At 47.8% G+C, this 15,629-nt stretch overlaps 1 protein-coding gene across 1 annotated transcript in view; it reads left to right on the top strand.

Annotated features, from left to right (window-relative positions):
* The window catches only part of ITGA9 (integrin subunit alpha 9), a 371,922-nt gene that overhangs the window by 7,668 nt on the left and 348,625 nt on the right, over positions 1-15,629 (top strand). The window contains exons 2-3 of the mRNA XM_007462694.1: positions 9,194-9,321; positions 11,723-11,829. Coding sequence (XP_007462756.1) covers positions 9,194-9,321; positions 11,723-11,829 — 235 coding nt within the window. The remainder of the gene's footprint in view (positions 1-9,193; positions 9,322-11,722; positions 11,830-15,629) is intronic.

The following is a 15,629-nucleotide window of genomic DNA, read 5'->3' as shown; positions in this document are numbered from 1 at the left end:
AGCAGGAATACACTTACAGGGCGCTAAGCCCGTATTAACTCACTTAATGTTCTCTGCAATTGCTTCAGCTGGTTATCATTGTAGCCCCATTCATGAAGGGGAAAACTGAGGCACAGAGACGGTGTTTACCCAAGTCACATGGTGACACAGTGGTCGAGCTGGGGCCTGCACCTTTGCCTCTCAAGAAGTCGAGTCTGAGTTTGGAGCTTCAAGGCACCCAAGCAGCTGTGTCATGAGATTCTGTCTTACACTCTTGGAAAAGTTATGGAATCACGGTCATGGTTGCTTCCCTGTGACACCCTTTGCAGATGCTTATTCAGGACCCACTGGATACCTGTGCAGAGATCCTGGGGTTCTGCTTTCCAGAGATGCTTGATCACTCAGCAAACAGGGACCAGTGATTCCTCCAGGGACGTCTGTAGGTCCTGCTGTCATGCTAAGTCTCTGTAAGAAGTGTCCTAGGAAAGATGGAGCGTTCTGGACTATTCCGTGTGTGCATCCTAACCTCCCTGGGCTGCTTTTGTTACCATCCCTCCACCTGCGCCACTGAGTCCTCCGGGCTCCCACGGCTTATTTAAGAAGCTCTGTTTGGAGAGTAGGTGGGAAAGGAAGCCATGGCGGCCCGTGTTTAGGATTTACCCCTGGGTTTGTTAAAGAAACCCACACAGAGTCAGAATTTCTGTACAGGCGGCCAACAATATGAGAGCAAATCTGAGCATAAAAAAAGCATGGAACGAATTTCCTCCATCTCAGCTCATCCCTTGGTGTGTTGAAGCCCAGGTGACCTCTCCCACCCATTCTGGACTGTTTAGTGTTAAAATGCTGCAACGTGCACAGATGCCAGAGCAAAGTCGGCTGTGTGTGTGGGACACCGCAAGGGCAGCACTGCACAGGGTCCTGGCACCTCTTCTCCATCAGGCTGGGTCCTGGAGTGGATGTTCCAGACGCAGGGGAGTGGTGTTCTACCTGGCTCTGCCTTCATTGTGGCCCCTGGTTCCCCAGCAACAACCAAATCCGTGGTCTGTGCCATAAACGGGAGGGGGGGGTGCCTGACTTCGCCCCCATTTAGGAGCGGTGTGTTCTTGGCAAGTTACTTCAGCTGTTTGAGCCTCATTCCCTCCTCTATAAAAGAGGGATGAGAATTTGTCCCTCATCACATTGTGGGGGAGATTAAATGAGATGATGTCTGCAAAGTCTGGAATGTAACATGCAGAACATAGTAAACCCTGGATAAATATGAATAGCTATTTCTGTTGCTACTTTGATCTGACATTTGAAGCTAATGGGCTTCATCCTGCCTTTAGATGCTAAAAGTTTGCTTTCAGTACATTTGTTGATCCATTTAATTATCAAAATTTGAGTGTCAGCACTCCATACGGAAATGAATGACAGAGTCTCGCGTAAGACACTATTATGTGTGGTCTCTAAAATTTTGGTCATGTTCTACATAAATCTGCATTTTTGTGTATTCATTTGTATGTCTACTTCCAAAAGGATCTGAGATGGCTGCTTTAATTGGAGACCTGTGGGATTGTAAACCCTAGAGTTTTTAAAACTTCTTTTAAAATTGAAGTATAATTGACTTACAATATTATATAAGTTTCAGGTGTACAACATAATAGTTCAAAATTTTTATAGATTATATTCCTTTTAAATTTATGATAAAATATTGACTGTATTCCCTTTGCTGTACAATACATGCTTGTAGCTTATTTATTTTATACGTAATAGTTTGTATCTCTTAATTCCCTTCCTCTGTCCTGCCCTGTCCCCTCTTCCCTCTCCCCCCTGTTAACCACTAGTGTGTTCTCTGTATCTGTGAGTCTGCTTCTTTTTTGTTATATTCACTAGTTTGTTGCACTTTTAGATTCCACATATCAGTGATAACATACTGTATTTATCCTTCTCTGTCTGACTTATTTCACTAAGAATAACACCATTCAGGTCCATCCATTGAAATTTTGCCATTTGCGTTCTTTTTTATGGCCGAGTAATGTTACATTGTATATATACCACATCTTCTTTATCCATTCATCTGTTGATGGACACTTAGTTTGCTTCCATATCTTGGCAATTGTAAATAATACCACTTTGAACATTGGGATGCATGTATCTTTTTGAATTAGTGTTTTCTTTTTTCTAGGAATGGAATTGCTGGGTCATATGGTAGTTCTATTTTTAGTTTTTTAAGGAACCTCCCTACTGTTCCCCATAGTGGCTGCACCAGTTTATTCAATATATTCCCACCAACGGTGTAGGAGGGTTCCCTTTTCTCTACAGCCTCGCCAACATTTGTTATCTGTGGTCTTTTTGATGATGGCCATTCTGACAGGTGTGAGGTAAATCCTAGCATTTTGCATGCCTCTTCCTTTTCTCAGCGAGCAGGCGGGAGGTCACTTCTTTTCTGGGGAGCTCTGGCCCTCATCCCAGGCTCCAGGTAAGTCTGGGAGGTAGGTCCGCACTTCCAAGGTGCTGGTGAGAATTTTACCCCCCAAAAAAGTAAACGTGAAAGTAGTGACCTATTTTTCTTGCAGAAGAAAACTTTCACGAGAAACCAACAGGAAGATTTCAAGACTCAGGCCTCCAGAGCTCTGCAGCTTGCTCTGCCTCTTGAATTCTAATGTTTACTTGATGTTCTCAGGTGGGGAAGGAAAACCTTGGCTCTTTGCCATGTTTCCTTCTCCGGGTACGTCTACCAGGACCTGAGCCCCTGGACGGGGCAGCAGCCTCTGAGGACCCTTTACTCCCATCCAGGGTGGCCAGGGGGGCTAATTTCTCTCCGAGGTGGGACCCTCCCCGTGACTCTGTTCTTTCCCAGTTGGTCGTGGAATTTTACCTATTTCCTTCTCTGGGGAGTGAAGGATTTGGCATGGTAAGGTGGCTTTCCTGGCACTGGCTTTCCCACTGCTCAAGTCTTGGCTGTGTTTTGCGCAGTAAGGGATGTGGAGTGATACCTAGGGTTTCCCTGAGGTGTGGTGGGCACGCAGTGATTGAATTCCACTCCTGTAACTAAAACGTGGGTCCCCAGGGAAGTTTTCGTTTGGGGATCAAATGCCTGAAAGCAAACCTAATGGGTTTAAGGTTTTTAATCCCCAGTTGCCGTCCTCCATCTGGCTGTAATTTCGCCCTGCAGAATCACTTCTGTGGTATTTGTGGGAAGGGAGGGAGCCCTTGGGACGATGTCAGTTCCGAGCCTCCCCCAGGGAAGTAGCTGTGGTTCAGCCCTTTTCTGCCACCTGGCTCCCAGGGGAATTGACTGGTGGTTTGCTCTCAGGAGGTGAGGGATGGGTTCAGAGTAGGATGGGAGGTTGGACTGGAGCCTTGGTAACCTGCTTCCCCACACACAGGTCAACCAAGGAAGTGGCTCTGTTGGAAATATGGAGTGCATTTAAACTGCCACAATAGGAGGGAAGGACTTCCCTGGTGGTCCAGTGGTAAAGAATCTGCCTTCCAACACAGGGGATGCAGGTTCGATCCCTGGTCAGGGAACTAAGATCCCACATGCCGTGGGGCAACTAAGCCCGTGAGCCACAACTACTGAGCTCGCACACCTCAACTAGAGCCCGCGTGCCGCAAACGACAGAGCCCACGCGCTCTGGAACCCGCGTGCCACAACTACAGAGCCCATGTGCCCTGGAGCCTGTGCGCCACAACTAGAGAGGGAAAACCCACACGCCTCAACTAGAGAGAAGCCCGTGCGCCGCAACAAAGAGCCTGCGCACTGCAACTAAGACCTGATGCAGCCGTAAATCAATAAATAAAAGTGGGAGTTCAGGGGGGACTGGAAAGAACATGCCCTTGGACACGGACACCCTGGGTTCAAATCCCAGCCACTTATCAGCAATGTGACTCACCATTTCAGAGTAAAGTGCACACTAGAAGCTGCCTGACAGGATTGCCTTGAGCAGGAAATCAGACAACCCATGATCATAACTGGGGCTGGCAGATGAATGGATAGGCCCACATTTCCAAATAGGTTCGTGAACTGCTCATTAGGAGAGGCGGCACCTCATTATAGTTTTGATTGGCATTTCTCTAATAATTAGTGATGTTGAGCATCTCTTCATGTGTCTATTGGCCGTCTGTATGTCTTCTTTGGAGATATCTCTATTTAGGTCTTTTCCCATTTTTTGATTGGGTTGTTCGTTTTGTTGTTGAGTTGTATGAGCTGTTTATATAGTTTGGAAATTAAGCCCTTGGCTGCATCATTTGCAAATATTTTCTCCCCGTCTATAGGTTATCTTTTCGTTCTGTTTATGGTTTCCTTTGCTGTGCAAAAGCTTGTAAGTTTTATTAGGTCCCATTTGTTTATTTTTTTGCTTTTATTTCTATTGCCTTGGGAGACTGACCTAAGAAAACAGTGGTATGTTTTATATCAGAGAATGTTTTGCCTGTGTTCTAAACAGCAAGGTCCTATTATGTAGCACAGGGAACTATATTCAGTATCTTGTGACAAACCATAATGGAAAAGAAAATGACAAAGAATATATATGTATAACTGGGTCACTTTGCCGTACAACATTTTCAATCAACTATACTTCAATAAAATACAAAGAGAGACAGAGAGAGGCTAACCTCTGGGTAGCACCACGCCAACCATGTGAACGTTCTAGGAAAGCAAGAAGATGATCGAGATTCAGCCTGATGGGGAGGAGAAGGACCATCCTTCAGTTCCAAACCCCTGTCTGTCCTTTGGGGACGGAGCTTCCAATCTGAGTTCTAAGCTCAGGGCCACCTGCAGAGCATCGCATGCCTTTTTCAGACAAGGTCACATGTGTGAGTGGCTGGCACCAGAGAGGGTTCTCAATACCTGTCGGCTACCTTTTCCTCCTTTCTGGCTGGCGTGGGATGGGCAGAGTAGGGGAGTGGGCCCTGCACCCCACTGCTGGGGTGCGTGCTGCACTTGGTGTCTTACCGTGCTTTGTGGGCTCAGGCAAGTCCCATGACCTTGTGTGGCCACCTGCTTCTCCATCTGTAAAGTGGGGATAATATCAGTGCCTCCCACAGGCTTGCTGTGAAGATGAAATGCAATGGTGCCCAGAGGGAGCCTAGCCCAGCACCTGCACACTCCAAGGGCCCACTACAGGCTGGTTGTCCTTGTAATTAGGAACCCAAGCTCTGAGTTAAGGAGGAGGCTAAAATGTCTGGGAAGTTTGTATGCATCTTTAACTGGGGTTGAGAGAGGAGAGCCTTGCTTCTCGGGGTCTTCAGTTCATAGGGGCCCCAGATGAACGTGATTATTTGAAATCAGTGTAGGTGGTTCTGTAGCACTTCTTAGATTATAAATCACCTGGGGAGCTTGTTAAAATGCATGTTCTGATTTAGCCGGCTGTGGATGGAGCCTGAGATTCTGCATTCCCATCAGGCTCCCAGGTGTTTTCCATGCTGCTGGCCTGAGGACCACACGTGAAGTAGCAAGCAAAGGTCCGAAACAGCCTGATGATTTATCACTGGGAGCCTGTTGGTGGGGACACTCCTTTAGATGGTAACTGTACAGAGGAAAGAAACATCTTATTGTCTTGTCAAGAGTGCCGGGAAAGATTTGCGGGGGGACATTGGAAGTGGCTGGGATGTCTCTTTGTAACTGAGAATGAGAAAAAAAGCAGATGGCACCTTTCAGTGGCATGCCCTGAACTCTGGGCCATTGCCCTCTCTCTTGGGACCAGCCTGGCGAATAGCCAGCTGAACTAACTTCAGAAGAGGCAAGCTCATCAGCTGACCTGTAGAGCAGTCTTGCTGGCTGGCGGCCTAGGTAAAGAGCAGCACCAGGCTGCGGAGGAAGCCACAATGTTCTGTGAACACAGAGATACGGGCTCGTCCTCCAGCGAGCCACCACTGTGAATGTCATGCACACAAGTGCACACACGCCCCCTTATCTCTTGCTTCATTTCTTGTTAGATTTGGGGGAAAAAAACCTCCTCTGAGCAGCTGATTAAGAGTTTGAACCAGATGGTGGTTATCAGTGCTTGATCAGCCCTTGCTGTTAGGATCATTGAGTACCTTGGCTTGGAAGGAAAACATAATTCAGCAGGTCCCTTCTCCAACGTTCGATTTTGAAATAAATTTCTGCTTCTCTGTCTCAGCTCTCGGCTGGGAAAAGCAGTGCTGGGATTTAAGCTCTCCAGGGTCCTTCCTGCTTGGATACCTGCGTATCTGTATTGAGAAGTCTGGAGCAGTGGCAGTCTGTGGAAGGTCTGGGGTTCCAGTGCCACTGTGGGGGACATAATAGAGAAACAGGCCATTGTTTCTTGCAGCCATTTCCCTTCCTTTGTACATGATGAATTCTCCCCCTTGTTTAGTTCTTGTGATTTTTTTTTAATAGCATGGATTGCAATTGGCGTTTATTCGCTGTGCTGATATAAATTCGGAGTTGGTGGGAATTTCTGGACCCAGGTCTGTCCCATGGGGGTTTTCTAGTGGAGGAGGTATTTTATGTTCCACAGCTCCTATGGCCTGCCATGTGGAAAGGCGGTGGGTGTTACAGTGTAGAGATGGCAAGCTGCTGATGCCTCTCACCTGTGTAAACACAGCCAGCATTAGAGAGCCACCCTTGGCCGAGCCCCGGTGGCTCTGGAGCTCAGCCCCAGAAGCCGGGGTGAGGTGGGGGGGGAAATTGACCCCTTCATGTGGCTTTCTTCTCACTGGAGTTTCATTTGGTGTGTCGTCCTGTATTTGAGTGAGAGCAGTCGCAGGCCGGCTAAGCTGCCCTCATGTGGTTGATGGAAGCAGTGTGGTCTGTGGGGAAAGTGCTTGCTAGGATTTCCAAAGGTGATGGGTTCCAGCCCCCCTTCTGCTTGGGGGTCCCGCAGCTGTGGCCCATTGTGGTGAGGCAGAGGCTGGGAGCTGCCTGGGGAGCACTGGCGGGTTGCAGATCCTGGGCTGCTACTGAGCGGCAGCAGGCAGCTTGGGGGTGACCTCACTGCTGGGGGCCTGGCTCCTCTCACCCCTCAGTGTGGTATGATTTGATTCCTCATAGGATCAGATCCAGACTCTCTGCGACTGACCTGGAAAGAAAGGTTCCACTAAGGAGACCCTTCCTAGCCTGGGGATTGAAGGATTGGGCTCAGGGACCCACGTGCCTCCTTGTGAACCTGACACCATGTCTCTGAGCCAGATTAGGGTGGTGTCCCTGTGGGGTCTGCCAGCCTTTGCTGAAGGCCCGTCTGAGGGTCTCAGCCCTCCGTTTTTGGATCTGGAGATCTCCACCCCTTTGCTCAGCCGGAGCGTCGGAGGGGAAGCAGCGTCATTCTGAGACCAGGGTTGGGGGTGAACGTTCGAGATCCCAAGATGAAGGTGGCTTTTAGGACAGAGTGGGGGGGAGCCTTTGTCAGCTTTCTACAGCCCCAGGGAGGCTGTTTAAGGTCCTTCTAACCTGTGCTTTTAGACACCTTTTCCAGAGATGCATGACGGAGAATGCTTTCCATTCCAAGGCCAGTGGGAAATGATCTATTTCATAACATGCCCGATACCCTTGGGAGGGAATCGCATCTCCCTCCCAGCCTGCTTGAGATACGGGGCAGCTCACGTTCCAGTTGAGCAGTGGCTTGGCACTGTCTACTCTTTGAACATCAGCATGGGTTTTGTTTAAAGTTTCGTTGTACAGGTCCTTGTAGCTCAGCACCAACCATTCCTGACTGGGGGTAGTTAGTATTCTTTGCTACAGCTCTTTGGTTGACTGCTTTCCAGAAACAATGCACAAAACTGTAGGCCAGAATTGTTTTTGTAACATCTGGAGGGGAATGTGTGCCATTCCCCCATGTTCTGTACCCAGATGTGTGTCTCTGTCATCTTGGCATGTCTTGCTCTTTTCCTCCAGTGGGCAAGGGCCCTGCTGGGGACGGCTCATCCCCAGGGCAGCTTTTTAGTTCAAGACGAAAGAGGCACAACCACGTTCTTGCCCTGTTGTAGCCAAACTCTTCTACCTCCGGTTTGCTTTGGGCTAGAGGACGCAGTTTATCATTCCACATTGCTGCTACTTCTTTCCTGTCACCCCTAAATGTACACGTTGTGTGTGGCAGGGAGGGGCAAGAGGGGGACATGGGACAAAAGGCATTTCTAAATTTCTTCTTTATTTATTCACTAAAGTTTTTAAAAAGTTGAAGTGTAACCCATCCAGAAAAGTGCCCATTGACGTATCTACAATTGAATAAATTTTCACAGATTTGTATAAACACCACTCAGTTTGAAAAAGAGAACATTTTAAGCACCTCCCTCCAGGAGCGCTTCTTCCTGGTTACAACCCTCTTCCATCTCCTGAGGTAGCAAACCTTTAACACGACCGTTACATTTCACCTACTTTTGAACATCAGATAAGTGGAATCAGGCAGTGAGTACACTACTGTCCCCAATGTCTTTTGCTCAGTGTTTGTGAGTTTCATCCATGAGGTTGCAGTTGACTGTTCATTGATTTTCATTGCTGTATAGAATTCTATTTCTACACCACAGTTTATTTATGCATTCTAGCATTGATGGGTCTTTGGGTTTCTTCTAGTTTGGGGCCGTTTCACACCCAGCTGTGAACATTTTGTGCATGTCTCCTGTAGACATATGTGCGTTTCTGTTGGGTATGTTCCTAGATATGAGATAGCTGGGTCAGAAGGTAGGCACTGTTTTAGCTTTCTTAGGAGTTGTCGAATCACTTTTCCAAAGTGGTCGTGATGGTTTACACTCCCCACAGCATGGTGTGAGGGTCCCAGGTGCTCCATATCCTGTCAGCACTTGGCGTTTTCAGTCTTTTTGGTTTTAGCCTTCTAGGTGCTGTGAAGTGGTATCTCATTTGGATTTCTCTGATAACTAATAGAGTTGAGCACCTTTTCATATGTTTATTGGCCATTTATCTTTCTTCATCAAGTATCTGTTCAAGTCTTTGGTCTATTATTCTATTGGTTTGTCTGTATTTTTGTTATTGATCTGTGGGAGTTCTTTATACATTCTGGATAGGAACTGTTTGTTGGTGGTATGTGTTCCCAACCAAACTCAGATTTTTTTCCCCCGGCATGTCAAAGTCATAACAGGTTCACTGTAGGAGTCCCTCCCCTCTGCCCCCACCCACCTCCAGCACTGTGTAATGCTGGGGTATGATCTCCCAGGGAGCATTCAGACAACACACCCATGGCTGGGTGAGGATTTAACCATTGGCTGCCCTTTCTTAGTACCGGGTTGTGACCGAATGCCCTTTCTTCTTGATGTGCAGGGTCCTTGTGGGTGCACCAAAGGCGGATTCCAAGTACAGCACTTCAGTGAAGTCCCCTGGGGCTGTGTTTAAGTGCCGCGTCCACACCAACCCTGACCGGAGATGCACCGAACTGGACATGGCTCGAGGTGAGTGGATTTTCACTGCCAAGATGGGAATGGGTATCACACCCTCACACTTTCCTCTTTTTCTTCCTGATTATTCATCCGTTTTTCCTTCCTTCCACCCATCCACCCACCACATACTGAGTATCTGTTACTTCGTAAGCACTGGGATACACCAAAGATCCTGCTGTCCTGGGCCTTATAAATTAGTAGGCAAAAGAGATATTAAACAAATAATTGAGTGTGAGAAGATCAGAGGGGAGGTGGTGAGTATTTGATCTGATCTAGATTGGAGGGTCTGGGGCAGTGACTTTTACAATGACCGGAAAGATGCACAGCAGTAAGCCGGGCAGGTACAGGAGGCAGAACCTCCAAGTGGAGGAAAGTTTGTGCCATTTTAAAATTTAGAGCAAGCACAGCATCACTGGAGTGGTGAGCAGGGGAGTGTGGAAGCAGAGGAGGTTGGTGAGGTGGGCTGGGGCTGGACTACACAGGGCCCGACAGGCTGGGGTAAGGTGTTGGGATTCTATCCTACGTGCAAGGTGGGAGGCCATTAAAAGCAATGTTAGGTTTTCTGTTTTAAGTAGGAAAAGATATGACTGAGGGATGTTTTTAAAAGCCCGCTTGGTCTGGTGGAAAATATATCATCTTTGGAGTCAGATCTGCCCGGGTTCAGAGCCCAGCTCTGCCAGTTACCCACTGGGACTTACTGGGAATGTCCCAGAGCCTCTTTGGCCTCAGTTGCCTCACCTGTAAAATCAGAAGGAAGCTAGCTATCTCATAAGGGTTACCTTGAGAGGATTGGTGAGATAATAGAGATGAATACACAGAACTGTGCTTGGCACATAGTCGGTTCTCAATAAGTAAGAGCTATATTTTATTGTACTCACCAATTCAAGACCTCACTTTCTCCAAAGTCCTTTCCCCTCAAGATCTTCTAACCATTATTTATTTTTATTTTTATTTTTTTGCGATATGTGGGCCTCTCACTGTCGTGGCCTTTCCCGTTGCCGGACGCGCAAGCTCAGCGCCCATGGCTCACGGGCCCAGCCGCTCCGCGGCATGTGGGATCCTCCCGGACCGGGGCACGAACCCGTATCCCCTGCATCGGCAGGCGGACTCTCAACCACTGCGCCACCAGGGAGGCCCCATTATTTTTTTTAAATGAAGAATTGTCACGATTTTCTTTAGCAGAAATAGGGGAGGTGTCCATGGTGTCTGTGACTGGTTTGTGGGCTGTTTGTTACTGGTATATAACACATTAAGGAGCTTACTTCGTAATATAAATCAATGCACTGCTTCCTTCCTTGAGAAAGTCTTGCTATGAAAAAAAATTGACTGAATTAAACAATATACGTGGTGGTGGAGTCAACTTGGATCTTGTTACCAGTTCCTTATTTACGGGCTGGTAATGTAATAGGGGCGGGGCAGCCGCGCGGCTGTTACCGCGAGAGCCGGAGCGCAGCGGTTAGAGGTCCCGCTCCGCCGGGTCAGTAGAGAAGCGGCCGTCGCGGCGGAGAGTGTGGAGACAGGTGGGTCACGGCCTTCTCCCCAAGGACCTCCAGGCCTTTTGGCCTCGGCCGGCGGGTGAGCTGGGGCCCAGGGACAGGCCGAGGGCTGTGCCCTGCAGGGCTCCAGAGCCCTTGTCACTGGGCCCTGGCCTTGAGACAGCGGCGAACCTCTCCCCCATGCCCACCTCCGCGACCTAATGGCGGCGGCGGTCACCCTGGGTCGCAGTCGGCGGGAGCTGGCCCCGACTTGGGTGGCCTAAGGAGCCTGAGGGCCCGGCCCGCTGGGTCCTGGGCGTCTGGCTCCCTCAGCCATGACGGCTGGGCGGGGTCTGGGGACCTGGCCCTGAGGGCGCCGCCAGCTGAGATCTGCCTCCTCAGCCGGGCTGGGCACTGGCGGGAGGACGCGGGCTGGGTGCTGGACCAGCGCTCCTGGGCAGGGTGACCGGCCCGCGCAGGGACCCCTCCTCGTAACGAGGCCTGGACCTAGGAGGGCGAAAGTTTATCCTTGGGCCCTTGCCCCTTCTTGTCATAACAGATACTAACATTTGTTTGGTGGACGTTTACAGGAACATCGTGACCCGACCTCAGGAACAAAGGATCTGACACCAAGAAGCTTACAGAAACTAACCCCGCCCCTGCCTCACCTTTCCTGTAAAGGGGCTTTGCTTTAAGCTTTCAGGGAGTGTGGAGTTTTCTAAGCCTTGAGCCACCTGTCACCTTGCAGGGCACTGCAATAAACCTTTCTCTGTTCCCAATTCCGACTTTCGTATTGTTTGGCCTCACTGTGCATCGGGCACAGGGTCCTGCGTTCGGTAACAGTAACAAACACTTGGGTTGTTTGTTACGCCCTTTGGAAAGCAGATAGGAGAGTAGCATTCCTCAGTCCAAGCCTGGTTTTTCTCTCTTTCCTCCAGGGAAGAATCGGGGCATGCCCTGTGGAAAGACCTGCCGGGAAGACAGAGATGATGAGTGGATGGGGGTGAGCCTGGCCCGGCAGCCCAAGGCTGATGGCCGCGTGCTGGTAAGGCCTCCTGGGGGAGCCACGGGGAGAGGGTGGCACCCTGGAAATGAATGACCTTGACCCCTTAGGAAAGCTGAATGGCATGGCAGTAAGGGCATGGCTTTGAGATGGCCTCTTCTGGACTACTACATGGACAAATCATTAACCTTTTTACTTTCTTCATCAGTCATATGTTAATAATGTCTGTCCAGGGTGCTGAGATGTTGTTATTGAAAAATGGCAAATAAAATGTAGGTGAAAAGTACTTTGCAACTCTCATTCATTACATAAGCATTTTCTTGTGGGTATCTTTTTAAACTGAGGTATAACTTACATAAAATGCACAGATCTTAAGATTACAGTTTGGGTTTTGACATTTGTACACACTGTGTGACCACCCACCCATCCAGATATAGAATATTTCTGTTGTCCCCAAAAGTCCTCTTATGTTTCTTACTAGTCAGCTACTCCCGCTTCAAGGCGGCCACTGTTACGATGTTGTATTACTGTGGGTTACTTCTGCTTTTTCAAGAACTTCATATAAATGGAATCCTACCGTGTGTGTTCTTGTGTGTAAGGCTTTTTTTCACTCAAAAGAATACTTTTGAGATTGATCCATATTGTGCGTATCAGTACTTCATTCCTACTTATTCCTACACAGTATAATATTTTATGAAATACATATACGTTGTTTTAAAATAGTCATTTAGTTCCTTCCCAAAGTGCATATGATATATTCTGATCTATTAGGTGCTTTGAGGGAGATGCAAGGAAGAAGATGTCTTTGCCCTTGAGACTTGCGATATGCTGGGACTGCCCAATAAAGCAATCATTATTTAAATTTATCAGAATTAGATTAAAAATTCAGTTTAGTCACTCTAGTCACATTTCCAGTGCTCAGTAGTCACAGATGTCTGCTGGCTGCTCTGTTGGCTGGCACAGAGGAAACATTTCCATCATTGTAGAGCGTTTTATTGGCCTCAACAAAATCTCTCACTGACCCAGAGGTCTTGTTTTGTCCATTTTTGTCTTTTACAGTTTTCTCTTGAGGTATAACACTAAAGTTCTTAATATGCACAATTTCAGTGAGGAGCTGGATGGATGTTTTCATGTACATGTACTCATGTATCTGACTTCATAGGCCTTTTCTTGGAAGCTGTATAAAGATTTTTGTTGTAAAAGCATGAGATTAAGACGGGAAAATAACACTAGCTGCTGTTTATGGAGGGCTTCCTCTGGGCCACAGGCTATAAATTGAGGGTTTCACATATATTTAATCCCTGGGGGAAACAGGTTTTCCTTCAGAATCTAGGCAAAATGTTTCTGACCCCTCCCTGAAGAGTCCATTTTGTGTTAGACTTCTCTGTGTGGGGTTGTTGGTCTGAATTTCACCTGCCTTGTCAGCACAAACTAAGCCTCTTGCCGTTGGACCCCTTTGGGGAGGGAGGAAGCAGCTGGATGCTGTTGCAGCATCAGAGGGCCTCCCTACTGGACAGCGTAGGTCCTGTGGAGGCCCCCATCCCAAAGTTTGCCTTGGTTTCCAGCCCTTTAATCACTGTCACCTGCTGCCCTGAACCCTCTCCAACCTCTGCCTTCCCTCAGACACGGTGGCCTGACCCTGACTGCGTGACCAGGCCCCAGGAGGCTTGTCTGCCGTCCTATGGGAAGGAGGGGAAGAAGCTGATCCATCTATAAATCAGAGTGGCCTTGAGGTCAATATTAAGAACAAAGGAGGTGGTGGCCTGGTGACAGCAAAATACGTAGGGTTCCTGAGAGCCTGGAACCTAGATCCAGTGGTTACTCCCGTGAAACATGTCCCCTCCCCATGGAAGGATGACCTCCACGTGGCTGAGAACTTATTTCCAGAGGGTTCTGCACTTTTGCAAATGAGTATCAGGAGGGGGCCATCTCTGTGGACATGAAGAGCAATGAGGATCATGGGGACAGTTGAGCCAAAGAAGCTAAGAAGGCAGAGCTGGAGGGTTTGTGCCAATGGTGCTGTGATTATCCTGTTCTAATTCACTGCATGCAAAGCTAATTTTCTCATCTTTTACACAGTTACTGCATCATCTATTTAATAAGCCACTCCGGGGGGTGGGGTGGGGAAGGACGGGCATGCAGCAGCATCTGCTTTCCTCATGGCTTTTTAATATTGTGGTCAAAAACAACATGAAATTTACCATCGTATCCATTGTTACATGTATAGTATAGTAGTGTTAACTATATATACATCATTGTAGAGCAGACTTCTAGAACTTTTTCATCTTGCAAAACAAACTCTAAACTCATCTAACAATAAGTTGCCCTCTCCCCCTCCCCTCCAACTTCCTTTTCTTAAGAGTTTGGCAACTTTACATACTGCATGATTCCATTTGTATGAGGCATTTGTCTTTTGTGTGTGTGTGTGTTAAAATTTTTTACTTAAAAATATTGCATATATTCTTTTGTTTTTTCACTTAATGTTACATTTTTATTTATTTTTAAATTTTTTATAAATTTATTTATTTCATTTATTTATTTTTGGCTGTGTTGGGTCTTCGTTGCTGCTGCGCGCGGGCTTTCTCTAGTTGTGGCGAGCGGGGGCTGCTGTTCGTTGCAGTGCGCAGGCTTCTCCTTACAGTGGCTTCTCTTGTTGCGGAGCATGGGCTGTAGGCGCATGGGCCTCAGTAGTGGTGGCATGTGGGCTCAGTAGTTGAGGCTCACGGGCTCTAGAGCGCAGGCTCAGTAGTTGTGGTGCACGGGCTTAGTTGCTACGCGGCATGTGGGATCTTCCCGGACCAGGGCTTGAACCCGTGTCCCCTGCACTGGCAGACGGATTCTTAACCACTGTGCCACCAGGGAAGCCCTGATGTTCCATTTTTAAAGTTTTGTCAATGTGGTTAATATTCTCTGTAGTATTCTGGGTTTTTTTTTTTTTTTTTTTTTTTTGGTGACTGGCTGATTTCACTTGGCATAGTGTTCTCAAGTTTCATCCATATTGTAGCATAGGACAGGATTTCCTTAATTTTTAAGGCTCAATAATATTTCACTGTATGTATATACTACATTTTCTTTATCCATTCATCCATTGATGGATATTTGGGTTGCTTCTACGTCTGTTTTTTTGGCCATGCCGCTCAGCATGCAGCATCTTAGTTCCCTGACCAGGGATCGAACCTGGGCCCCCTGCAGTGGAAGGGCAGAGTTCCAACCACTGGACCGCCAGGGAAGTCCTGCTTCCACATGTTGGCTATTGTCAATAATGCTGCTATGAACATGGGTGTGCAAATCTCTCGTCAAGATCCTGTTTTCAGTTCTTTTGTATATAAACCCAGAAGTGGGATTGCTAAATCCTATGGTAATTCTATTTTTAATTTTTTGAGGAACCTCTATATTGTTTTCCACAGTAGCTGTACCATTTTACATCCCCACCAACAGTGCACAAGAGGAGGGTTCCAATTTCTCCATGTCCTTGTCAACACTTTTTTTTTACTGATGGCCCTCTTAATGGGTATGAGATTGTATCTCATTGTGATTTGTATTGCCCTAATGATTAGTGATGTTGAGCATCTTTTCATGTGCTGGTTGGCCATTTGTATGTCTTCTTTGGAGAAATGTCCGTTCAAGTTCTTTGCTTATTTTTTTATTTTTTGGGGTATGCGGGCCTCTCACTGTTGTGGCCCCTCCCGTTGCGGAGCGCAGGCTCAGCGGCCATGGCTCACAGGCCTAGCTGTTCCGTGGCATGTGGGATCTTCCCGGACCGGGGCACGAACCCGTGTCCCCTGCATCGGCAGGTGGACTCTCAACCACTGCGCCACCAGGGAAGCCCTCTTTGCTTTTTT

Source organism: Lipotes vexillifer, unplaced genomic scaffold (genome assembly GCF_000442215.2).
Source record: "Lipotes vexillifer unplaced genomic scaffold, Lipotes_vexillifer_v1.1 scaffold539, whole genome shotgun sequence".
Lineage (NCBI taxonomy): Eukaryota > Metazoa > Chordata > Mammalia > Artiodactyla > Lipotidae > Lipotes > Lipotes vexillifer.
The sequence above is the reverse complement of the archived record's forward strand: the minus strand, read 5'-3'. Positions and strand labels throughout refer to the sequence as shown.